General features: G+C 38.9%; 2 protein-coding genes across 2 annotated transcripts; both read right to left on the bottom strand.

Annotated features, from left to right (window-relative positions):
- Positions 1-12351: 12351 nt before the first annotated feature.
- On the bottom strand, positions 12352-16036 carry LOC145906960 (uncharacterized). Its single transcript, XM_082994407.1, is given in 15 exon segments — positions 12352-12455; positions 12512-12600; positions 12661-12835; positions 12882-12955; positions 13010-13353; positions 13521-13668; positions 13759-13823; positions 13897-14054; positions 14127-14289; positions 14353-14444; positions 14510-14645; positions 14814-14974; positions 15062-15086; positions 15172-15329; positions 15673-16036. Coding segments are annotated over 15 exon segments (2256 nt in total).
- A 3436-nt stretch (positions 16037-19472) lies between these two features.
- Positions 19473-23238, bottom strand: LOC145906959 (uncharacterized). Its single transcript, XM_082994406.1, is given in 14 exon segments — positions 19473-19576; positions 19640-19728; positions 19783-20079; positions 20139-20260; positions 20335-20392; positions 20924-21003; positions 21055-21212; positions 21279-21441; positions 21518-21609; positions 21675-21810; positions 22012-22163; positions 22254-22278; positions 22375-22532; positions 22875-23238. Coding segments are annotated over 14 exon segments (1998 nt in total).
- Between the last annotated feature and the right edge of the window lie 3616 nt (positions 23239-26854).

The raw sequence follows: 26854 nt of genomic DNA, 5'->3' as shown, positions 1-26854 counted from the left end.
ATGTCAATGCTGGGGGACTTTATACCCAAATTAATGTATTTTGAATGCCACAGTGTTTGGTAAGAAGCGTGCTTAAATCTATTTCTCACAAATATATAAGTTTATCACTGTAAAAAAAAAGTTTCATTTCAACGCATCTCCACAATAAACAATCTTAAATCACCACGCAATATAAAATACACTTAAATCATAAATAATGACATTGCGATTTGAACAAAAACTATTTCATTTAAATTTAATGTTATTCCACGGACAATCAGACTAAAAACCACAAGCAGCGCATGATCGCATTTTCCTGCTTCAACGTTTTCCATCATCACCAAACCATGTTTTGGTTGCATAATTATCTATGACAACTACCTGCAGTTAAATTCTTGTCATAAATTATCACTTCACCATTTTAACATCAAATCACTAACAACCACATAAATGTTGCGTGTTGACGCCACAGACAATTTTTACCATGATTTTATGATGACCATCGATGCTTGAGGTTAGGGCTTTTTGTATCTTCTGGTTAGACAAAAATGTGCTTTCTATGTTTAACTAGATATTATTAACTTTTCTAATCAACTTCCGGAACTTTCTGAATCGGGACTAAATTTTGTGGACAAATTTAACCTAGTTGAACTGTACATTGACTTTGTTTGTCATTTTTCTTACTTCTTACCTGAAAGGGTTCTTTCTCAGGTTAAATGACATACGTTCCATCGTACTGTGATAAACTTATACATTTGTGCGAAATAGGCTTTTTGTACGAAATAGACTTACGCCCGCTAATAGATTTATTTAAGTTTTATTTTCAAATAGAAAAGTTAAAGATAATATGCTATTCCTGCCGAAGCAGACGTTTCAAAAACCATTTTGTTCATAGTCAGTGCTAAGTAAGATTGACATGCAGCAATTTTTAATTGATTTCATTTTGTTAAAATAAGCAACCACCTTTTTCCAGAATTTTTGCACTTTAACTTTTTTGTTTTATGTTCATTTTAAACTTAAATGGCCAATAACAAAAGTAGCAATATCAACAAAGCAATGGTAAATGTAGCCAGGTAATACCTTTTACATTCTCTCCTCACAATTTTTTTTCAATTTTATCTGTACCAAATTTGGCAATGTTTAATTCCCACCAAACACATTTAAGATTCACGTGTGCAAAATTTTTCACTTTGGTTGGTTGAGTTAGCTTGTATAGATCGAAGCACAAATTGTCAAAAGTAGTTTATTGTCTTTCTAGTGAATTTTTTATGTAAAATCAACAGTGATGCAACTTCAGAAGTGATGATATGATTATTTAGTTAACAATTTAGCAATAAAATATCCTAATGGTTGAGTTAAGATCCTTCTGAGAATGGGAACAATCATTAGGATACGTTTCACCATGGATCGTTCCCGGCAATCCATTCCAATTTAAATACAATTTTTAGTTAATTGTTGCTGTGGAGCAAAAAAAGCAAAATATATCAATCCTAACGTGTAAAATCTTTGCAGTCATCGCAAAAAGGATATTTCGTATTTTTCTTTCCTCCAATGCAGACATATTCACTTCTCCAATCATTTACATTGAAATTTTGCGTAAATTTAGTGTACATTTTATGCATAGAATTGTATACACAAACACAAATATCGTTATCATACACTAAAAAAATCAATATTTTTCTCTTAGACAGCTAGCTTCACAAACTGATCTCCTATTGTTGGCGCCAACATGTGCAACATTTCAATATGCGCAGATAGAACTTAATCAAAACAGTAAATGTCGTGTACTGTCGCTAGTGGCGCAAATGCGGCTGCCAGATTGCCGGTGAGGAAATTGTGCATTACTTTGTCCAGTTCGAGTTTGTAAATTTCTCTAATTTTTATGACAACAAATTCAGTTTATGGACATAACGTGACAGACATTTTATCGTAAACCAATGACATACTTAAGGTGTAAATGCACAATAAAGGTTAGATTTGCAGGTTATCAGGTCGTCAAATCTTAAGTTGATTCAATCTTTGTCCTGGCCATCTGCGATGACGATGCAGTCTGTGTTTGAGGTGGAAGCGAAGACGATGGAAAGTTCTGTTTATTGTTAAAAGATTCTAATTTCCAATGTGATTAGTAAATAAAAACTGGATCAAAAAACCAAAGGCCCCTGGCAGGCTGTCGATCGCACACCGTATCAATAATAATGTATTAAAATCCCAACACAGCGATCTTTAGACAGCTCAGATGGATTTATAAAGAGAAAAATATATTTCGCCCAAAACGGCATCATCAGTTTCTCCATTAACCAAAACTGCAAAAAGGAAAAACAGAAAGGAAAGAGTCAAGAATCTAACGCAAAAATGTTACGAAAGCTAAAAATAAATAAAAATTTAATAAAAACTATAAAAATATTCGGGTTTCAAGCATTAACTAAGAAATAATAAAAGTATGAATTAACTGCATGTGGTTAGACCTGTCTGTACTGCTTTACTTTCAAAAAACCACTGGCGCTGACGCCGAGAGAGCACATAAACAAACAGAAGCAACTAAATGTAAAAACAGAAAAAAAGAGGAAGGGGAATGGACGTCACGAACTGCAGACAGGTAGGCCTGTGGGCGAACAGGTACGACCGATAAGACTCGGTGAATGATAAGACGATAAAAACAGGTTAACAACACAAGTAAAACCCGTTACAGCGAAAACAAGCGCAAACATAGACCTACGGGCGGGGAATAGCAAAACAAACTATTTGCATGATGGTGTTACCATGGTTTGCACATTGATTTGTGCCCGTATTCTGTGCAACCATAAGTCCTCATATAGATCCAAACTCCCTGCAGGTGGTTTTTGCACGATCGTCACGTCATAGCAACTTGGCAATATGGGTCTTTGCTGGAAGGTTTCGCTATGCTTCTTCAGGTAGTGGTTACCTAGCGCCGTAACATCGCTATCTAGCGAGCACTCGAACTGGTACCAAGTAGACCTATGAGCATTCCAGCGAGTGGAGAACTTGTTTTTTGTCTGCCCAACATACTGGGCTCCGCAAGTTCTGCACGAGGCCACATATATCCCATGGTCGCGACATGTTAATCGCTGACGCAACTTCCATCGTTTATCGGAGAGGACCAACAGCTTGCCCATCACACCGAGCATATACATTAAGGTAGTTGTGGGCACCATGGGCTCGTGGTTACCATGGTGCCCGCACAGCGCACAGTGGCCGCAAGGGGCCGATTGGCCAGTGTCCAGAGGCTCGGTGTGATGGGTAAGCTGCTTGTAGTGGCATAGTTTGTTAAACATAAACGATGGAAGCATTTGCCTGCAGGCTCAATTCCTTGGGCGAAAGACGCAGTATATTAGGGAATGCTGTTGCCCAGATGAGTTTGTGCGGGCTTGGAAGCGAGTCTACCGACTTGTTGTGGAAGAATCTAGACTTCCAAGTGCTGGCTGTTGCTAACACATCGCAAATCATCCTCACTGGGAAATTGGATTTCACAGCTTTATCTATCAGCCACAATAGGGCCTTTTTGTAGTCGCTTTCGTTCTCGTTTAAGCGCCGCATCCGTATGGCTTCGGAAAACACAATTGATTTAAACACATGGATTGGGTGGTGAGAACGCCCATTAAGAAAGCAACGGTCAAGTGCTGTGGGCTTAGTGTGATTGGTGGTTTTGAAGCCCGCCAGTGACATGGGGTCGAAAATGTGGCACACATCAAGAAATTCAACACCAGTGCATGGCTTTGCCGTTGTGGTTTGGCGGAAAGTTAGTTCCAAGCCTGCGTTACGAAAGCATTCCACCAACTTCTGTTGTATGACATTGGTGGTTTTAACCCCAAGCGACACTCATATAATGTCATCAATGAACCTCTTAAATATGTACGCCTTGTTTATTGCTGTGGCAGCTTTGCAAACAATGTAGTGAACAGCAATGTTAGCCACCGATACTGAGTTATTGTCACTTGTGACAATGCCTTCTTTTTGGCAATAAAAATAATCTGCATTCCTCAGTATGGCGTTGTCAATGCAAAACATTGTCAATTCGATGATGGTGTTTCTTGCCCACCCGGTGAATGTTGAGTGACCATTCAAAGCCGCCTTCAAGGCCTGGCGTATGGTGGATCTGGAAAGGTTGGGATATAATAATTTTACATCTCCTGCCACAATGCATAGTTCCTGGCGCCGCATTTTCTTGGAGAGGTGTTGCGCATTTTCCATCTTCCACTTGTGAAGTTCTTCTTCATAGTCTTTACTGTCCCGGCAATATTCATTTACGTTTGCCTTGCAGTAAAGTACACTGATCGGGTGCAAAATGCTTTCCAGAAAAATCGTAGTTCGGGACGTCGTGGTGTTTCCAGATGCTTGCACCAGTCTCACTGGCATCTCTCCAATACTGCAATGCAGCAGCTCTTCAGGTGCGAGCTTGTGGGTTTTGAACAACGGATACGCATATCAGGGTTCGTTGCACGCAAAGAATTTTGCTGTAGGACCAGAGATATGTCGATGGGTGCAACCATGGAGTTTGATGCCAGCCGTGTTATATAAGATGGTATCGCTTACGACTCCAAACTTGTGCAGCTTAATGAGCTTATCATCACAAAAAACGTTTGGACGAACAACTTTTGGATCGAGCGGAACACATGATATTAAATAAATCCGACTACGTTCTCAATTCAAACGATAAAATTCTCTTAAAGTATGGCCTGAATTTTGTGCCAACGCCGCGGTGGAATGAAACAACACAACATTCAGAATGGGTTTAGGCCATTAGACATGTTCGCCGTGTAGAATGGCAGAGTCTCTATGGTGAAGAAGACGAGATCAAAGAGCCGATCCCTAAAAAGCTTAAAATACCGAAGCTTAACAGGCCCAACAAAAGTGAACTAAGTGCAGAAGTTCTAGCCTAATCAGAAATGGTTTTTGCCAAAGTCAGGAATATGGAGACATCCGCAAGACGCCTATTCGTTAATCTAAATAATCTGACTTCAAATTTCAGAGAGAGTTTGCACAGATTAATGAAATTGACCAGGGAGAAACAAATAGTAATATGCAGGGCGGACAAGGATGGGAAAATCATCATTCTGAACTTACAAGACTACAACACCACAATGTTAAAACAATTCTCCGCTTATCACCAATTACCCTTGACGCGTTCCACAGTAGATTCGGAGATCCAAAAGATTAAAGACACCTGTGATGATAAGCTCATTAAGCTGCACAAGTTTGGAGTCGTAAGCGATACCATCCTATATAACACGGCTGGCATTAAACTCCATGGTTGCAACTATCGACATATCTCTGGTCCTACAGCAAAATTCTTTGCGTGCAACGAACCCTGATATGCGTATCCGTTGTTCAAAACCCACAAGCTCGCACCTGAAGAGCTGCTGCATTGCAGTATTGGAGAGATGCCAGTGAGACTGGTGCAAGCATCTGGAAACACCACGACGTCCCGAACTACGATTTTTCTGGAAAGCATTTTGCAACCGATCAGTGTACTTTACTGCAAGGCAAACGTAAATGAATATTGCCGGGACAGTAAAGACTATTTAGAAGAACTCCACAAGTGGAAGATGGAAAATGCGCAACACCTCTCCAAGAAAATGCGGCGCCAGGAACTATGCATTGTGGCAGGAGATGTAAAATCATTATATCCCAACCTTCCCAGATCCATCATACGCCAGGCCTAGAAGGCGGCTGTGAATGGTCACTCAACATTCACCGCGTGGGCAAGAAACACCATCATCGAATTGACAACGCCATACTGAGGAATGCAGATCCTTTTTATTGCCAAAAAGAAGGCATTGTCACAGGTGACAATAACTTAGTATCGGTGGCTAACATTGCTGTTCACTACATTGTTTGCAAAGCTGCCACAGCAATAAAAAAGGCGTATATATTTAAGAGGTTCATTGATGACATTATATGGGTGTCGCTTGAGGTTAAAACCACCAATGTCATACAACAGAAGTTGGTGGAATGCTTTCGTAACGCAGGCTTGGAACTAACTTTCCGCCAAGCCACAACGGCAAAGCCATGCACTGGTGTTGAATTTCTTGATGTGTGCCACATTATCGACCCCATGTCACTGGCGGGCTTCAAAACCACCAATCACACTAAGCCCACAGCACTTGATCGTTGCTTTCTTAATGGGCGTTCTCACCACCCAATCCATGTGTTTAAATCAATTGTGTTTTCCGAAGCCATACGAATTCGGCGCTTAAACGAGAATGAAAGCGACTACAAAAAGGCCCTATTGTGGCTGATAGATAAAGCTGTGAAATCCAATTTCCCGGTGAGGATGACATGCGATGTGTTAGCAACAGCCAGCACTTGGAAGTCTAGATTCTTCCACAGCAAGTCGGTAGACTCGCTTCCAAGCCCGCACAAACTCATCTGGGCAACAGCATTCCCTAATATACTGCGTCTTTCGCCCAAGGAATTGAGTCTGCAGGCAAATGCTTCCATCGTTTATCGGAGAGGACCAACGATGTTTAACAAACTATGCCACTACAAGCAGCTTGCCCATCACACCGAGCCTCTGGACACTGGCCAATCGGCCCCTTGCAGCCACTGTGCGCTGTGCTGGCACATTTGCTTTGTGAATGATTTCTGAAATGTTTAAATATTACATCTAAAAATTCAAATGTATTCTTTAAAATCCACCCAGAGGTCAGTGGAAAAACGCAATCATAACATTTAAAATAAGTATATTTTTTTTGTAACTTTAAGATTGTGTGGTACTTCTGTAGTGCCCAGTTGTGTACTTATGTATGCTACATTAAACAGTGAAAAAGTATATACAGTATACACAATGCCTCGAGCGGCTCGAAGTAGACAGATTTTAGTTTCAGAATGCATTAATCAACTTTGCTAGCCAACTGACAGCAAGCAACAAAAGGATTGGCTTTACTTTTAATGCAGTGCGATTATTTAATATGTTTACAGTTGCAAGGGCGTTAATATATAAAAATATATATAAAATAATATATATATGTGAATATATTACCCTACATAAAGTAGTGCTAAAAGGTCATATTAAGTCATAATCACCAGATTCAAGTAAAATGTTTGATGAATATATGCGTAAAAAGACGTCGTTTTTTCATACGAACTGCTTGCGAAGTGCAGTCCATGCTACCAGGTAAAATATCTTCATTTGAAATAAAAAACGAAAAAAAAATTTACGTCAGGCATATTACAATTTGAAATAGACTAATACACTGGCATATAATTAACGTTATGTATTCTTTCGACGTTTCTTTTGCCATGAGGCGAAACTTCATCAGGACTAAATTGTAATATGTCTGGTGGCAACAGTAGTACAAAAACTAAAAATTTGAAAACGGTTGTAATCTAATATCAAAAATTTTGCGCATTAAGGAGGCGTTCAACTTTAATAAAATGATAATGGTTAGCAGTTGTTCTTGAACAAGATAATGGCGAAAAAAAACCCTCTTATCTCAGTCGTATTTCAAACGTGTATCATTCGTTTTGTGCAATGCATTCAACCTACGAAATTTCAACTGTGACAAATCACGTCACTTTAATACATTAAGCACATATAAAGATGTTTTTATTCTTTTCCAAATTACTTTTTTCAGCTCATAAACTACCATGTCATCACCAAGTCTTTCAATTAACGCTGAATATAAAATTGATTCAAAATGTTAAAAAACTTGGTGAAAGCAATTGTCGGTGTAAAATTTATTTAAAACGTAATAGGCTTTTATATTAACTACGTGCATAATTTGTCCACCACTGCGTGGTATTTCTTCTCTTTTATAATTATTTATCTTTTTAAATCCAAATAACTCACACAGAATGTGGACGAGCAACGTCAGGGATATCTTTTATTTGGATTTAAGAGAAATATTAATTTTTACATACGGGCGTCGTCAGATTCTGTGCTAAAAAACGAATAGAAACAAAAAAGCACCCTCATTAAAAATCTCAATAAAACCCTTGCATGCCACCAAAAAGCGAACAATGGAATACGACAAAACAAGCGGATCAAGAAATGCGCAAAAGAAAGGGCGCAACAGGCCACAGGGTACAGAGTGGCAGCGAGAAGAAAGATAAGATAAAACAACCAACCACAGTAATCAGCATATTTACGAGGAACCTCCGTTATCAAATACATTTCCCGCCCTACAAGTGGAGCGATGTCCATTTCACCTCGTGCTGAAACGAATTTTGTCTTGTTGCATGTAGTACAAGTTGCCACGTAAATGCCGTAGTTACTGCAAGTCAGTTGTTGCTTTAATGTGATGGAGTGGATATACTCTAAACTGTGGGAACTTTCTACGCGAAATATTTAGACGATGGGCCTGAAACATGGTGTTAAAGGTTTCCTGCTAATATTATTCCCATCGTGTGGTAGGGGAGACCGGGGATACCTCGGACACGGGGATACCTCGGACCAGGTATTTTACGTCACAATTAGGTATTGTTAAGACACTTTTACAAAAGCTTTATGTCTCCATCAAACGTTAACAGGAACTTTGGAATTAAATCATGTCTGCTCAAAAAGTTATAATCGAAAAAGTCAATTTATCAGTGAAACCAAGTTTTTCAATTTGTATGTGGAAGGTTATATATCTGTCACAGTTAATCAAAATGCAGTAATTTTGGGTTGATTGCATAATCAAATATGTATTCTTGGATAGGCCAATGATGATTTTGTGTAACCTTTAAAAATACGGCCATAGTTTAAGAATTTCTATGTCGTCACGTGGTCGGGGATACTTCGGACATCACGGCAAAAAATCGCGAGAAGGCAACAATTATTGAGTTTTTGAAAAAATATCGGTCATAGTAGAGAATAAACAGAGGCTGGATAAAATGATTGAACTTTGGCAGTAAGAAAAAGTCCCAAAGATAAAAAATCGTTTGTTGACTCTAAAATCTATGATATCCGTGCTGCCGTTAAACGTACACGATTTACCCCTACGAGAAGTTGCTGGAGAAGTTTCCAAAGGTAAAAACACCTAGATTTTGTGATTTCTTGCCTAAGCACGGTGTTCAGCACCACATTGTAACTGATGGCCGACCTGTACATTGCCGCGTCAGGCGGATTTACGCATAGTGCGCCGATCAGCCAGTCCTTGGGCATCCCCTCTCCACATGATGGAAAAGCCTTCCGGTGGCTGGCGCCCTTGCGGCGATTATCGTTGCCTTAACGATGCCACACAGGCCGATCGTTATTCCATAGCGCATATCCATGATTTCACCGCGCGTCTCGCGGGTTGTTCCGTTTTTTCAAAGGTGGACTTGGTACGTGGTTATCACCAGATTCCCGTGGCTGAAGCTGACATTCCGAAGACAGCTGTAATCACGCCATTTGGCCTGTGTGAGTTTCTTCGAACCCTGTTTGGATTGAGGAATGCGGCTCAAACTTTCCAAAGGCTCATGGACGCCATTTTTCAAGGTTTGGATTTTATTTTTGTCTATCTGGACGACATTCTTGTCCCAAGTCCAACACATGCAGCCCACATGGTACATCTCGAGCAGCTCTTCCAACGGCTTTCGGACCACGATCTCGTCGTCAACTTACAAAAGTGCGAGTTTGGCAAAAGCAGCATCGAGTTTCTTGGGCATTTCATCGACCAATGCGGCATCAAACCCTTCTCCAGCAAAGTTGACGCGGTAAAGAACTTCCCTGTGCCGACCACCATCAAAGTTTTACAGGAGTTTTCAGGGATGGTCAATTTCTACCACAGGTTCGTGCCCAATATTGCCAATATTATGAAACCGCTCTATGGTACTTTAGCGGGCAAACCTAAACAACTGGTGTGATCGGTCGACCTGCAGAGGGCTTTCGATAAGGCTAAAGACGCCCTCGCCAATGCTACGCTTTTGCATCATCCACAGTGGCAAGCCTGCACCGCGCTCACGACAGATGCCTCTGCGACTGCTGTTGGTGCAGTCCTTGAACAATTTTCCGACGGTCATTGGGCCCCACTTACTTTCTTCAGCCGTCAGTTGAGAAAGCCGGAAACGAAGTACAGCGCCTTTGACCGCGAGCTTCTTGCGCTGCATCTGGCTATCAGGCATTTCCGCTATTTTCTGGAAGGGCGCAAGTTTACTGCGTACACCGACCACAAACCCCTTACTTTCGCATTCAAGAAGGCTGCCGATCCTTGGTCTGCTCACCAGCAGCGTCAACTTTCTTCTATTTCAGAGTTCACTACCGATGTCCGGCACATGAGCGGAAAGTCGAATGCTGCCGCGGACGAACTTTCCAGGTCTCTCTTGAATGCCCTACGTGTGCCTCTATTCGACCTTGATTGCGAGGCTCTGGCACGCGCGCAACAAACCGATGAAGTGCAATTTTATCGCACAGCAATTACCGGGTTCCGTCTGAAGAATGTCCCGGTTGGCAATTCAAGAACCACGCTGCTGTTTGACACATCCCTTGCAAGACTTTGGCCCGTCGTTCCCTCGTCCTGGCAAAAGAAGGTGTTCGATGCCGTTCACGGGTTGTCCCACCCGTCCATTTGCACCACTAACAACCTTGTTGCCTCCAAATTTGTTTAGCATGGGTTAAGGAAGCAAGTAGCGTTGTGGGCCAAGCAATGTGTAGCTTGCCAGCACGCCAAGGTTCAGAAGCACGTTCGGGCTCCACTTGCCGAGTACAGCCCTCCGACATCTCGTTTTCAACACATAAATATCAACATCGTTTGTCCTCTTCCACTTTGTCGAGGTCAAAGGTATTTATTAACTGTGGTCGACAGCTTCACCCGATGGCCGGAAGCGATACCAATCGATGACGCCACCACCATCACTTGTGCACGTGCTTTCGTTTTTCATTGGGTTGCGAGGTTCGGCATTCCTAGTCACGTATCGTCAGATCGGGGTCCTCAGTTCACGTCCGAATTGTGGACAACCATTGGTCAACTGCTCGGTATCTGTCGAGTTACCGTGGGTGTTACTTGGTGTTCGTACCGCACCCAAAGATGACCTGCAGGCCTCTTCCGCAGAGCTTGTTTACGGTACTACTTTGACCGTTCCTGGTGATTTTATTGCCCCTGCAGGCGACGAAGCGTGACAATTGTCCGCTTCTGAAAGGGGGGTCCTGTGGCCACTTTAGTGTTCGCCTGTGAATTGAAGCGTGCTATTGCCTTTTTCCCATATCGCGATTGCCGCCTTATATACTCGTGTTTTTTTTGTGTTGCTAGCCCCTTTCTAACTCTCGCAATAAAGCATCAACCGGTTTAAGGTGAAAATTTACTTGTCAATCGCAAACAAAACTTTGTTGCATCACATGTGAGTTTTGAGTACGCTCGTGTGCAGAAACTACTTAGAAAGTATATTGTTTCTCGCATATGTTGCAACTTTTGCACACATTGCGTTTTAAACGATTTATCGTTTCAAAATTTAAAGTTAAAGTTGCTTGGCCGTTTGGTCTGCAAAGTTCGTCTTATAGTCACACCAGCTGCACTGATGAGACCTTTTAGGTCGAAACAGTGGCCATCTGTCTGCAGCTTATACACGGATTTAAAGTTGTTTGTCACAATTTTCGCATGCACATTTGCATATATCCTATTCCATTTATTCTAGTGCTAATTCTGTTGGGAGCACCAATAATGAGTTAGGTAACGCCAGAAGGAAAAATAAACGACAATGAATTACTAACGCCGTTTGTGATGCTACCTGTCATGTGATATTAGATTAAACAATATTCTTTCAATGTTTAAGTAAACAAACTAAAATACACAATGTTGTTGACATTTCAGACAAGAAAATAGTTACTTGACAAAAGCGTAAAACAGTTCCGTTTTGAAATTTACATTCTCGGGCACAAGCGGTGCAGATTGTTTTACTGTCAGCTGTCGTAGTTTTACGAACGCATGTATCGTTTGTACACGATTTCGGTCAAGCGCCCGATCCACATACCAACATGTGAACAAGATACGGAATCATGGCCAGGATACCTGGTTTTGAATTCCGGTGGATGAGAAGAAGACATGAAATTTGGGACAATGTGAGAGCCAAGAAGATTTCAAACTGATACATTTTACAAACAGAGAAAAGTGGATAAAGGTGGTGAAATCATATTTTAGAGATTGCATTTGTGAATTTAATCGGCAACCTCGCCGTACTAAAGTTTTAGTAGCACTAATATGGGATATATGAATATTTAATTCCAACGTACAATAGTGATGTGTTAATTACAAAATTTTAGTAATACTGCGGAAAGAATATGATGGCTAGTCATGTATAGCATACTACAGCTAGATTCAATAGTATACGAAGCTTGACATTAAGCACATACGAATGTATGCTAATATATGCCCCTTTATAAAATCATGTAGATTTTGCTCTGTTCCTATTAGAGGATGTTTTACTGAATTTGCAATATACATGTACATTTAAAAATTATTTGTAAAATATCATGATGGTTGAATTGAGATCTCTTTTAGAATGCGCAAACTTCACCGGAGCGTCATCTTCTGTTATGGTTTTCGGAAATCCGTTCCAGTCTGAAGCAAAATATCATTAAATAATAAAAAAGATTGCCAAATTTCAATAAATTTACGCGTAAAGTCGTTGCAATCATAGCAATCTTGATCCTGAGGATTTTTCCTTCCACCGATGCACACATATTCACTTCTCCAATCATTTACGCTTCATCATAAGATTAACCTTATTAGTTTTGTTTTCAACAAAACTGATTTATATCCCTACCTCACTGCCGGACACATGGCATAAACGCTTCCAGAACTACTGTAAGCTCGAAACTGAATAAATCCACTTGGAAGGGGTTTTACGCTGGGAGGCAGCATCGAATCAACAACTGATTTGTTACCAATTGAGAATTGAACGGGTACAGCATGTACATTGTCATACAAATAATCTGAAACTTCTAAAATCAGCATCTTTTTTATTTACTTTCAAATTTAACGTACTTTTAGACACAATTTCCAATATTTTCTCCATTGCCAGAAATATTTCAGTCTCTTCAATTAGCACTCCATTCTCCCTAAAGGTTGCAAAAGTGTTTCAGTTTGGCTGTTTCTTGTTAAACGAATTATACCTGGAAAGCATTGTATATCCAACCAATATATTTTGCATTGGAGCGTCAGTTGACATGTCTATGTTGTAGGTATCCGAAGTATTCTGTTGGATCACCTCAAAGCTGCCGAATGAATTCCAAGCCTTTATTTATCACAGACATATTTTTGTGTTAGATTAAAAAAAATGCAAGTAACTGAAAGAAGATACCACTTCATTGGAGACGTAAAACATGACGTCGCATATAGACGGCGATGTCATATTGTATCTACATGTAGCATCATACGTTAAAGTAATTTGTTGGTCTGACGTAATGTTTTTTTGAAATCGTATTTGCTGATCTGTACTAGGTCGGTATGATGTAACCTACAAACAAATTGCGATTGTTCAAATAATTAGGCTGCACTCTGAAATTTCCAAAACAAAGTACCAAACGTTGTGAGGGATCAATGTGCAACCAAAAACATTGACTTATAGATGATGAAATTTATACTCAATTAAAGGCACAAGATCTCTTAGAACTAAAGTATTACATCGCTTGCACACTCGGTTACATTTTTTAAATCTTCCTTTACCCGTAAATAAAAATCACTGAAATTCTCATCCACATTTCCTACTTTAAACAATCCCAGAAATGGATGAGATTTTATGCTTGACCAAGTTGTGTTTGAAACGTTGCAACTATCAAAGAAATTTGTTTTAATAGGTTTATATAAATTATATATTAACAACAGATTATTTTAAAATAATCATAGCACTATTTTTTGGTACCTGTGCGTTTGTCCGTATTCTATTTCAATAAGGCAACATCCACTTGCACAGTATTGGAAAGAGACCTTCAATATAACAAGTGTTTCAGTTTGTGTTAATGTTACAGTATGAAAGAGTACATTTCGATGTTATGCTAACCTTCATACCCCTGGGATTATAAAATATGGAATCATTATTAACAAGCTCGTTGGGGTCACTACCATATTCATAAGGGTAAAAATCGGAAATTAATTCTGTGATTTCGTCAGCTGCCATAGCAAGACTATCCAATATTACATCGATGTCCAACTGATATGCTAAAACATTGCAATAGTTATTAGTAAGTGTGCAGAAGTAGCAAGTTTTAGTGAAAAATATTTTAAACTCACCATTTGTAGGTTGCAGAGGAAAATGGTGATAAAATAGTTTTTGCAAGTTTCCTCCGTAAAAACCCATAAATCCATTTTCAGTTTGATATTGCAAAAAGCTTTGTTCTCTGCTGACAACCACTGGTGTATAATTTGGTACATGACGAAGCAAAACGTCACGACCCTAGTGCACAGTGAAATTGCCACTATGTTCTGTACAAACCTTTCAATGATAATAAAAACCTACTTGATACTCAAAATAAGCCCTATTTTTGTAGTCAAAATTTGTACAAGTTTCAATTGTTCCAAAAATGTTTTTGTTCATCCAGTTCTGAAATGCTGTAAAATTGTTAATCTATTAAAGCATATCTTGAGGATAGTGTATTGAAAGTCGTGTGACATACTTTGGATAGATGCAGTGTCATGTCTAGAGTCAAGAAACCAATTATCGTCGTAATGAACAGATTCATCGAATGTGTTTTGGTTAACAGTTGCAACCAACATCCATCCACCTCCCGCTGCCGTCATATCACAATAAACCTAAACCCAATAAATTGAAAGAAATTAAATCCGAACTCAGTTTATTGTGTTTGAATTAGCGGTAGCAAATATACGTTTGACGAAAAATTTTCATAAAAATCGTCGTTAGCATAAAAATAATGCGAAGTAAAGATTCGTTTGACAAGAGTTTCATTACAATACTCTTACCTTATAGGAATCGCTTGAATTTCGTATCACGTAAGTACCATCACCAAAGTCCGCATCTTTCAGTTGAATACATGAATTCGCTGGGTTTGAATATGTGCCAAGCTCTGGTGTCGGTTGGGTTGTTATTGCTGGTGAAGTGGTATTTGGAACATTAGCTGAAGCTGCAAGTATATCACAATTTGAATTTAAAAGGATATTGCGTAATATCAATTCAGCGAGAAAAAAGAACGGTGATGACTTTAACTTACTGTCTTCGTTGGATTTTTCTGAAATCTAAAAAAAATAGCATAAACATTTATTAACATTCACAAAAATTGACAAAACTAGGGAAACCGGAAGTAAATAAAAATCAACTTACTGATGTGTTCATAAAATTAAGCACTCCAAACACTGTAGTTATAACAAGCACAGCGACAAAACCAAAAGCCACAAGTAAGGGTTTCCACAATCTTTTTGATTTTCTTTTTGTTGGTGAATCAGAAGCACCGAGCGCAGTTTGTGAAATATTCATTTGTTCTAAAACAGGCAGTTAAGCTGTTAACGGTGATATGAAAAACAGGCCTTTTTGTATAACTGCCCAAACCATCTGACTAGCTGTTAGCACAGTGTATAAATAAGTTTAAAAAAAACAAATGCTAAATCTTAAAACAGTTTAGTTTTGCTTGAAAACAATCCAACACAACATTATAGCAACTTGGATTTCGCTTCATTGCTAGTCTTCTCTGTATTTGAAAACTGCTAGTTACAAAGCACTAGAGCAGGTTGTAGTTGAATTATGGTGTTAGAAAAGTCAATGTCACGGAAGCTTAGGAAAACGTTTCCTTTTCTAAGATTTTCCGCCATTGCGGACGGTACGTACCTCTCCTTGTCGCATTATTTGCCGGGCCAGTCACGGGAAAATTGATTGTTGTTCCTGTGTAGTCATTTTCGATAACAGCATTTATTTGTGAAGGTGACAAGTTTTTTCGCCCAACTTCCGGATTTTTTGGAAACCATTTATCTTCCTCACCCCCAGTTGTTTGTGGACTGCTTTGCAAGTACAGGTTACTCTCCGTAGTGTCGTTTGAGGAACTTATATTTCCACTGTCTTGGTATCCAGAAAAGTTCCTCACATTTTGTGCACTGTTGCCTGGTTTTCTTCCTGGAGGTTTTGGTCTGTGATCCCTCGCAACGTCAACACTTTCATACAAGCTGGCGTCTTCATTGACGTAATAGTTTGCCATCGCAATGCCCTAAACTACATTAAAGGCACAGTCGCAAACACCGTTTTCGCTATCAAAATATTACTGTAATTATAATGTTTAATTTAGGCATACAAATTATACTGTTATGTTACTTCTGCTTACTATCTGAAATACATTCAATGCACAACCGTTAAGACCTCTATCTTCAATCCCAGATTCGCTGTCGAACTGACAACACAAAACAGTTTTAATCAAGAATTGAACGCATCCCTACTAAACTGTACAGTCACAACCAACACAGCGAAGGTGAAAAAGCGATTGGTTTTATTGCCGTCAACTACATTCACTTTATCGGACAGTACAAGGAACTTGGCGTTTAACTGCTTTGTAAATATTGGCGTATGTTCAAAATAGTTCCCCTGAAAGCTTCTTATGATGACTAGTTTATTACGTGTTAACAAATCATTCAACACTCGTGAAACCAAAATCAAATAATTTTGCAACTGCAAATAGCTAGCTTTAGTTGCGAAAACATTTAACCATTTTTTGTCTGCTCTTGTGGTAAAATTTATTTGTTAGATCAAAAAAATGTGTGTTGATTCGACCTCCACATCGCACTTGTGATTTAAAACCTTCTTTCGTGTTTATTAGATTGGCCGTGCGTTAGGAATCACTTAGTTCGACCTTGACCAACTTTTGAAGTAATCCAGGAGCAACAGAGCAGTTTATACATTTTATTATCTCCAATCTGCAAAACACTTTCACTTTCTTCTGATCCATATAATTTTATTAGGTCAAATACATCAATAAAATGACGTTGTATGAACAGTTTCACCGAAGCACTAAAATTCAATTGATCTTTTCTGTCACCCTCGTTGTTAAACTAGTCTTTTTATAACGCCTAAAATATCCCTACGGCAGTATTACAATCTCCACAGTAATATTGTACAGCCCTATAGGTTTCGCCCTTTGCCAGAGATTTCCTTGGCTCTTTTGCCTTTCTTGCCCTCCTGGACGACCAACTCTTGTACATACAAGTAATATTCTTCTTTACGAGTAGGCATATGGCGCTTTTTTATGACAAGCACAAATTATGGCGTCCATAGTAGTAAGTAATCTTAGGAAAGTTTGCAAGATTATGATTTACAAGTTAAATCTCCCTTAATTGTTTACACTTTGCCTATAATTGATACTGCAATTAATGTTGCCCGGTTCACAAGGTATTTTAAGCAGACGATTACCGAAGCTTTAATTTTGTAAAACAAACCAACAGTTGGGTAATTAAGTTTTTACCAGTCCGTGGCTAAAGCTTCCACAACGACATTAATCCAACTTTTTTATTTTTGAATGACTGTTTGCTTTCTTATTCTTATTCAAACAAAAAGCAGAAAGAAGTTGGCGTTTAACCAAACTCTTCTTGTAACATCAGTTAAGAAAAGACAATCGCTTTAAAAGGTTGTCCACGCGTCAGCATCAATATTTATTAAACATATAAGGCTTCAAAGGGCAAAACTTTACCAATTTTAACAAAACACTTTATCAACGGCGCTGGAAATCGTGCATTGTGCCTTCGTGGCAAGGCTAACAGGACCCAACTGCGTTGACGATATACCTTGGGTATTGCTTGATATTCGGAATGCCACTAAAGATGACTTCAAGCATTCAGCTCAGCAGGTGTACGGCTCCTCCACAATAGGTCTTGGTGGTTTAGTGAAAACGCAAAAAAAAACATTTGTACGTTGGGCCACAGCCAGTAGTCGCAGAATGCAGTGGCAGTTAAGCTGCCTACTTTATTGACGACATAACTGAGGATGAGGTTCCAGCAAGTAGATGCCCAATTCGCTCTTCGGAACATTTCGAGTGACACGACAAAATACTTTCAAGTGGGAAGTTCTCTTGATCAGTCAACAGCTGTTTGTTTAATCGATGTCCTCATAAACCCGCCACAAGAGCACCGATGTGACATTGTCAAAAAAACGCTTATTAGGGACTATATCACCCAATGCGCAAACAACCATGGTATCTGAAGTCTCGCAAAATGCTCTTGACACATTATTACAGCAACTTAATAATAATAATGACGTGAGGCGACCGTTGGCAATTTGTGGTAAATAGCTTCTCTAGACTTGTATAAAGTACGGTGCCTTCGGCAAGGAACTTGCCTTTCATTTGGCAGTTGGCCATTTCCGATATTGTATACAAGGACATGTTGTTACAGCATAATACTGTCACAAGCCTTAAACTGTTGCGTTTGCGAAAGTTTCCGCACATTGGACAATGGGTCAGCGATACTCTTTCAAGATATTCCATTAATGCCGTGCGAATTCCAATGGATTGTCATTGTTTGCACTCGCTGCAGCACAACAAATTACTGATGTTCAAGCGGATCGTACTCAAGTGAAGTACCTGCAAGCATTCTCAGCTCAACTGGGGTACGGCTCCCCTCCATAATAATTCTGGGTGATTTTGTGAAAACGCAACTTAAGTCTCAAACTCAGCAACAGTTGCTGCCTAACTTGCGAGATGCCGTTCGTCAGCTAGGAGCAACACCAATGTAGCGCCAAGCTTACGTGAACGTAGCATTGCCAAAGGAACCCCTAACATTGCGTTAATCGTTCCTTCGTACGGACAAGCACCCACCAACCATTTATCATTAAAAGAGAAACGACCATACGTTAAACGTACAGTCGCTCTTTTTCAACATGCGGCCGAAACAGGACATGCGGTGGACTTCACAAGAACGATCATTTTGGAACGCAAGTCCGATAGGTATAAGAGGATGTTTTTAGAGTCATTGAACATTGATACGCATGCGTCATCATTCAATGACAAAAAGCAAACTCTGTTTCCACCGGTGTACAGATACCAGCTACGAAATTCTGCCGTTAAACCAAGGTTTAAAACCGACGCAAGAATTAAAGAACAACATTTGCAGCCTTCGTCCACAGAAATTAACGTTCCAGCCAATCCGAGCACTCCTGGGTTAGGTCCCAGAAATCTGCAACACACCAAGCGATCGCGCAAACTTCCAGAGCGGTTTAAGTTGAGAGGGATTTCTATCTTTGTACGTATCCAAGGGGGCACAGCAGCGTAGTTGGTGAAACGTGCCGCAATCTTTCCAGCGTCATTGTTACTTGTGTGAGCTATGTTTAATGCAACTATCAAAATGCGTGAGTGCTAACCTTGTCTTCCATTTTAGTGTTTAGGAATCATTTAACAGACGAATACAACACAATTTAATTGTGCTAGGTTTGATAAATGTGAAACTATATGATGGTTACAATCAGAGCATTTCAAAAGATATAGTCGAATAGCAAAGAACAAGGCAGCAAAAAATCAGAAATTCTTTGGATTATTTTGGCCAATTATGACGAAAAAAGTATTAATATAAAAATAAGAAAATTTCGACAATGTTTTGTTGATATTGGTACAAATCATGCTTAATTCAATTTCGATATTCAGGTATTTTTGGCATTTATCTGTAGAATATCATAATAGTTGAATTAAGATCTCTTTGCGAATGGGCAAAGTCCACAGGAGTGTTTTCTTGGATGATGGTACCAGGAAATCCATTCCAGTCTAAAACATTATGTCATTGATTAAATCGTAAATATAAGCGAATGGAAAAATGAATCATTTTACGTGTGAAGTCGTTGCAATCCCTGCAAGTTTCATCATGCGGGTTTTTTCTTCCCCCAATGCAAACAAATTCACTTCTCCAATCGTTTACCCTTGATAATTGACCTTGTTAACATGATTAAAAACACGCATATTTTTGCTCTTACTTTACTGCGGGGCAAATGGCATAGACGCTTCCAGTAATGCCGTAAGCTCGAAATTGAATAAACCCAGTTGGTAAAGGCTTTACACTTGGTGGCAGCATAGAGTCTACATCAGAGACGTCTCCAACCGAAAAATGAACTGGTACCGCAAGTACATCGTCGTACATCGTACCTATACAAAAGCAAAGATATATTTTTGTTTCGTAAATCATTTAAATTTAAGCACTTTCAGATATAATCTCCAAGATCTTTTCCATTGCTGCTTCTAGATCATCCTTCGGTATTAAAACTCCGCTGCGTCTGCACATATATTTGCACTACATTTGACACATTGTGTTATTGATTTTTGTTACACTTACCTGGAAAACATTGTATATCCCATTACCATGTTTTGCACTGCAGCATGAGAAGTCATGTATATGTTGTAAGGAGAGTATTCGGGAGACATGGTCACATTCAGGTTACCGTAAGATTTCCATGCCTGCAGTCAATATTTAATATTTGTCACGTTAGAAACAACTAGTAAGGTGGTCTGTTTTGGTAAGGTTATTGTACCGCAGTGTTGTGGATGTAAAACATTACGTCACAGATGGAAGGTGACGTCATATTGTATCTACACATAGCGTTGTAAGATAAGGTTGTCTGTTGCATTGCGACGTTTCCAGTGTAAGAAATTTGCAGATCTGTGTTTAATCGATGCGAATTGACCTGCAAACATGCATTGTCCTCGGAATGTTTTCAAAATTACGATGATGCAAGCACAATTATTTGATATCTTTTCCCTACAGTTATGCAAAGATACGTTCCAAAGTTAGAATCTGTTGACTACAGAAATGAGGAGTAATTCCCGGAATCGTTAAAGAGGAAATTTAGTAGAATTTAAAATACCACATATTTTTGGCATATCATTACCACATACACAGACAAAAGTAAATACAAATCGTGCCTGAAGAGTGAGGCTATCAAAACTTCCGTCAGAAGTACCCACTCTCAATAGTCCAATAAAAGGATGAGTCTTTATACTTGACCATGTTGTGTTTCCGTCATTACAACTAAATGTAGTTTCATTACTTGTGGCCAAAGAAGTTTAGCATTCATACATATTCAGGTAATAAACTTAAACAAGAGAATGGAATTAATTTACCTGTACGTTTTTCCGTATTCAATGTTAATTCCGTAACAGTTTGTCAAAGAAACGGATGTTTGACGATAATTGAGATAAACCTTGAAATTTTTTTGTTTGAATAAGAGATATAACACTCAATCTTTATAAACCTGCATGCCACTTGGATGATACAAAGAGTTTGGCTCTGACTGAATTTCAGAGGGATTATTTCCATATTCATAATTGTAAAAATCCGGAATTAATTTGGTGATTTCCTTTGCACGGATAGCAAGACTATTAATCATTGCAGTGACGTTGAGGTGAATTTCTAAAGTGGTAAATAATTATTAACAAATTAAACCAGGTGATAAAAGGGGAAATTTGCTTAACAGACCATCTTTAGGAACTAAAGGGAGATGGTGGTAAAACATTCTCTGTAAGTTTCCGCCATAGATGGTCATCACTCCGTTTTCCGTTCGGTATTCCAAAAACCTATTCTCTCTACTACGCTCTGCTGGTGTAAAATTTGGTACATGTCGCAGCATAATGTCACGTCCCTAGTGCAATGTAATATATGCGGTCGCATGGACAGTAGGAATTTTTAAAGAACGCTTAATAAGGATATAAACGTACTTGGTATTCGAAGTAAGCACTATTTTTATAGTCCAAGCTTGTGCAAGTGTTAATTGTTCCAAAAGTGTTTTTGTTCATCCAGTTCTGAAATGCTGCATTATTTTTTAATTTAAAAACTTTCAAAATTTACTGATGATTCACTAAAAATATTACAAACTTTGGGTAGATGCAATATCGAGACTGGAATCTAGAAACCAATCGTCGCCAAAGTTTTCTGATGAATCAAATATTTTTTGGTCAACAGTTGCAACCAATATCCAACCACCTCCCGCTGCTGTCATATCACAAAATGCCTAAAGAATTGCACAAACAATGTTGCCAAGATTGTAAACCAACAAAAGTGCGATAAAAAGTTTATTTCATTAAAAAAAGATTTTGATTGACATCAGACCATACTTTTCAATGTTTTTTAGTTCTAACAACAATCACATATAGCAGACAAATAATGTAAAATAATGGTTGGTTTGCAAAAACTTCGCTTTCAACATTTTTACCTGGTATGAATCCCCCGAATTTCTTATCACGTATATACCATCGGCAAAGTCTGCATCTTTTAGTTGAACACATGAATTCGCTGGGTTTGAATATGTGCCAAGCTCTGGTTTCGTTATTGGTGATGAAGTGGTGTTTGGAACATTTGCTGAAGCTGCAAGTATATCACAATTTGTATTTAACAAGTTTATTGTGTAATATCAGTTTTGCGAAAGAGAAAAGAACGGTGATAACGTTCACTTACTGCCTTCGTAGGAGTTTTCTGGAATCTAAAACAAAAAATATCATAAACATCTACTAACATACCCAAAGAATTGACAAAACTAGGGAAACCTGAAGTAAATAAAACAAGTGAATCAACTTACTGGTGTGTTTACAAAATTAAGCACTCCAAACACTGTAGTTATTACAAGTACAGCGACAAAACCAACAGCCACAAGTAAGGGTTTCCACAAGCTCTTTGATTTTCTTTTGGGTGGTGAATCAGAAGCACCGTGCGAAGTTTGTGAAATATTCATTTGTTCTGAAAACAGCCAGTTATGCTGTTAACCGTAATATCTAAAACAGGCCTTTCCGGATAACTGCCGGAACCATCTGACTGGCTGTTAGCACAGTGTTTAAATAAGTTAAAAAAATAAATCTGAAGTCTTCAAATGGTTTTGTTTTGCTTTAAAACCATCCAACACAACATAATAGCAACTTGGATTTCGCTTCATTGCTAGTCTTCTCTGTATTTGAAAACTACTAGTTGCAAAGGACCAGAACGAGCTGTAGTTGAATTATGGTGTTAGAAAAGTCAATGTCACGGAAGCTTAGGAAAACGTTTCATTTTCTAAGATTTTACGCCATTGCGGACGGTACGTACCTCTCCTTGTCGCATTATTTGCCTGGCCAGTCACGGGAAAATTGATTGTTGTTCCTGTGTAGTCATTTTCGATAACAGCATTTATTTGTGAAGGTGACAAGTTTTTTCGCCCAACTTCCGGATTTTTTGGAAACCATTTATCTTCCTCACCCCCAGTTGTTTGTGGACTGCTTTGCAAGTACAGGTTACTCTCCGTAGTGTCGTTTGAGGAACTTATATTTCCACTGTCTTGGTATCCAGAAAAGTTCCTCACATTTTGTGCACTGTTGCCTGGTTTTCTTCCTGGAGGTTTTGGTCTGCGATCCCTCGCAACGTCAACACTTTCATATAAGCTGGCGTCTTCATTGACGTAATAGTTTGCCATCGCAATGCCCTAAACTACATTAAAGGCACAGTCGCAAACACCGTTTTCGCTATCAAAATATTACTGTAATTATAATGTTTAATTTAGGCATACAAATTATACTCTTATATTACGACTGCTTACTATCTGAAATACATTCAATGCACAACCGTTAAGACCTCTATCTTCAATCCCAGATTCACTGTCGAACTGACAACACAAAACAGTTTTAATCAAGAATTGAACGCATCCCTACTAAACTGTACAGTCACAACCAACACAGCGAAGGTGAAAAAGCGATTGGTTTTATTGCCGTCAACTACATTCACTTTATCGGACAGTACAAGGAACTTGGCGTTTAACTGCTTTGTAAATATTGGCGTATGTTCAAAATAGTTCCCCTGAAAGCTTCTTATGATGACTAGTTTATTACGTGGTAACAAATCATTCAACACTCGTGAAACCAAAATCAAATAATTTTGCAACTGCAAATAGCTAGCTTTAGTTGCGAAAACATTTAACCATTTTTTGTCTGCTCTTGTGGTAAAATTTATTTGTTAGATCAAAAAAATGTGTGTTGATTCGACCTCCACATCGCACTTGTGATTTAAAACCTTCTTTCGTGTTTATTAGATTGGCCGTGCGTTAGGAATCACTTAGTTCGACCTTGACCAACTTTTGAAGTAATCCAGGAGCAACAGAGCAGTTTATACATTTTATTATCTCCAATCTGTAAAACACTTTCACTTTCTTCTGATCCATATAATTTTATTAGGTCAAATACATCAATAAAATGACGTTGTATGAACAGTTTCTCCGAAGCACTAAAATTCAATTGATCTTTTCTGTCACCCTCGCTGTTAAACTAGTCGTTTTATAACGCCTAAAATATCCCTACGGCAGTATTACAATCTCCACAGTAATATTGTACAGCCCTATAGGTCTCGCCCTTTGCCAGAGATTTCCTTGGCTCTTTTGCCTTTCTTGCCCTCTTGGACGACCAACTCTTGTACATACAAGTAATATTCTTCTTTACGAGTAGGTATATGGCGCTTTTTTATGACAAGCACAAATTATGGCGTCCATAGTAGTAAGTAATCTTAGGAAAGTTTGCAAGATTATGATTTACAAGTTAAATCTCCCTTAATTGTTTACACTTTGCCTATAATTGATACTGCAATTAATGTTGCCCGGTTCACAAGGTATTTAAAGCAGACGATTACCGAAGCTTTAATTTTGTAAAACAAACCAACAGTTGGGTAACTAAGTTTTTACCAGTCCGTGGCTAAAGCTTCCACAACGACATTAATCCAACTTTTTTGGATTTGAATGACTGTTTGCTTTCTTATTCTTATTCAAACAAAAAGCAGAAAGAAGTTGGCGTTTAACCAAACTCTTCTTGTAACATCAGTTAAGAAAAGACAATCGCTTTAAAAGGTTGTCCACGCGTCAGCATCAATATTTATTAAACATATAAGGCTTCAAAGGGCAAAACTTTACCAATTTTAACAAAAAACTTTATCAACGGCGCTGGAAATCGTGCATTGTGCCTTCGTGACAAGGGTAACAGGACCCAACTGCGTTGACGATATACCTTGGGTATTGCTTGATATTCGGAATGCCACTAAAGATGACTTCAAGCATTCAGCTCAGCAGGTGTACGGCTCCTCCACAATAGGTCTTGGTGGTTTAGTGAAAACGCAAAAAAAAACATTTGTACGTTGGGCCACAGCCAGTAGTCGCAGAATGCAGTGGCAGTTAAGCTGCCTACTTTATAGACGACATAGCTGAGGATGAGGTTCCAGCAAGTAGAGGCCCAATTCTCTCTTCGGAACATTTCAAGTGACTCGACAAAATAATTTTAAGTGGGAACTTCTCTTGATCAGTCAACAGCGGTTTGTTTAATCGATGTCCTCATAAACCCGCCACAAGAGCACCGATGTGAGATTGACAAAAAAACGCCTATTAGGGACTACATCACCCATTACCCAATGCACATACAACCATGGTATCTGAAGTCTCGCAAAATGCTCTTGACGCATTGCTACAGCAATTTAATAATGGCGTGAGGCGACCGTTGGCATTTTGTGGTAAATAGCTTCTCTAGACTTATGTAAAGTACGGTGCCTTCGGCAAGGAACTTGCATTTCATTTAACAGATGGCCATTTCCAGATGTTTTTTGTCGTTACCGCATATACTATCATAAGCCTGTCACAAGCTTTTAACTGTTGCGTTTGCGAAGATTTCCGCACATTGGCCAATATATCAGCAAATACATTTGAGCGCAATCTTTGAATTTATCACGAATGTGCGACATCGTAGGTAAACGCAATCAAGTTACCGATACTCTTTCAAGATATTCCAATAATGCCGTGCGAATTCCAATGAATTGTCAGTATTTGGCACTCGCTGCAGCACAACAAATTACTGATGTTTAAGCGGATCGTACTCAAGTGTAATATTTGTAAGCATTCTCAGCTCAACTGAGGTAAGGCTCCTCTATACTAGTTCTGGGTGCTTTGTGAAAACGCAACTTAAGTCTCAAACTCAGCAACAGTTGCCTAACTTGTGAGATGTCGTTCGTCAGCTAGGAGCAACACCAATGTAGCGCCAAGCTTACGTGAACGTATCATTGGCAAAGGAACCACTTTTATGCAACAGCCAACAGGAGGTAAGAATGTAAGATTAACAAAGTGGACACATTTGAGGCACATATACAAAAAAAATTTTAATGTATACGCGCGGTGGTTGCAGCGGCGTATACATTGGGGAAGCTGGCCGTGCGCTAAAAACAAGGTTAAAAGAGCACCAAAGTGACGTAAAAAAACATGAAGATAAAACAGCTCTTTCTCAACATGCGGCCGAAACAGGACATGCGGTGGACTTCACAAGAACGATCAATTTGGAACGCGAGTTCGATAGGTATGAAGGATGTTTCTAGAGTCATTGAACAATAATACGCATGCGTCATCACTGAATGACAAAAAGCGAACTCCGTTTCCGCCGGTGCACCGACACCTGCTAGAAAATTATCCCGATAGACATCGCGCACTCCAAAAACCATGATAACCCGTGTAGTTAATGATAGTATACAGTGCATGTGTGTTCGCTCTTTCTTATCGTTTTTTCACTTCTTCTTACTTTTGTAGCGTTTTTTCTTTGTTTATGTGCCGCAAATGTGTCCACTTTGTTAAACTTACATTCTTACCTCCTGATGAAGGCTGTTACATAACAGCCGAAACGTTGAGAAACGTAAATAAAATAAAGTTTGCCAGAAGGGCAGTATTCAGCAATATTATTTGCCTTTGTTTTGAAATTTCGTTACAAAACCGTTCCGGGAACATTCTTATTTTATTGGAACACATTTTTGTCTTTGAATTATGTTCCCCAAATCAGGATTTGGGTATTATCGGAACAAAAGTAGTGTTCCGGAAATCGATCAAGCAAACACTGGATGTCGATGAAGGGACAAATAAAACGTAGTTTTGCTCATTAACATACGTTCATATTTCATTAAAATTTGATATTTTTATATAAATCCTTTCCAGAAGATAAAAATATCTCTGGAAGACAATTTCGTTTCTGGAAAAAAAGAAGTTGTTTTTGGAGTAGTATTTTCAGTTACGGGAACAGAAT

Source organism: Ascidia mentula, chromosome 6, assembly GCF_947561715.1.
Source record: "Ascidia mentula chromosome 6, kaAscMent1.1, whole genome shotgun sequence".
In the NCBI taxonomy this organism is placed as follows: domain Eukaryota; kingdom Metazoa; phylum Chordata; class Ascidiacea; order Phlebobranchia; family Ascidiidae; genus Ascidia; species Ascidia mentula.
The sequence above is the reverse complement of the archived record's forward strand: the minus strand, read 5'-3'. Positions and strand labels throughout refer to the sequence as shown.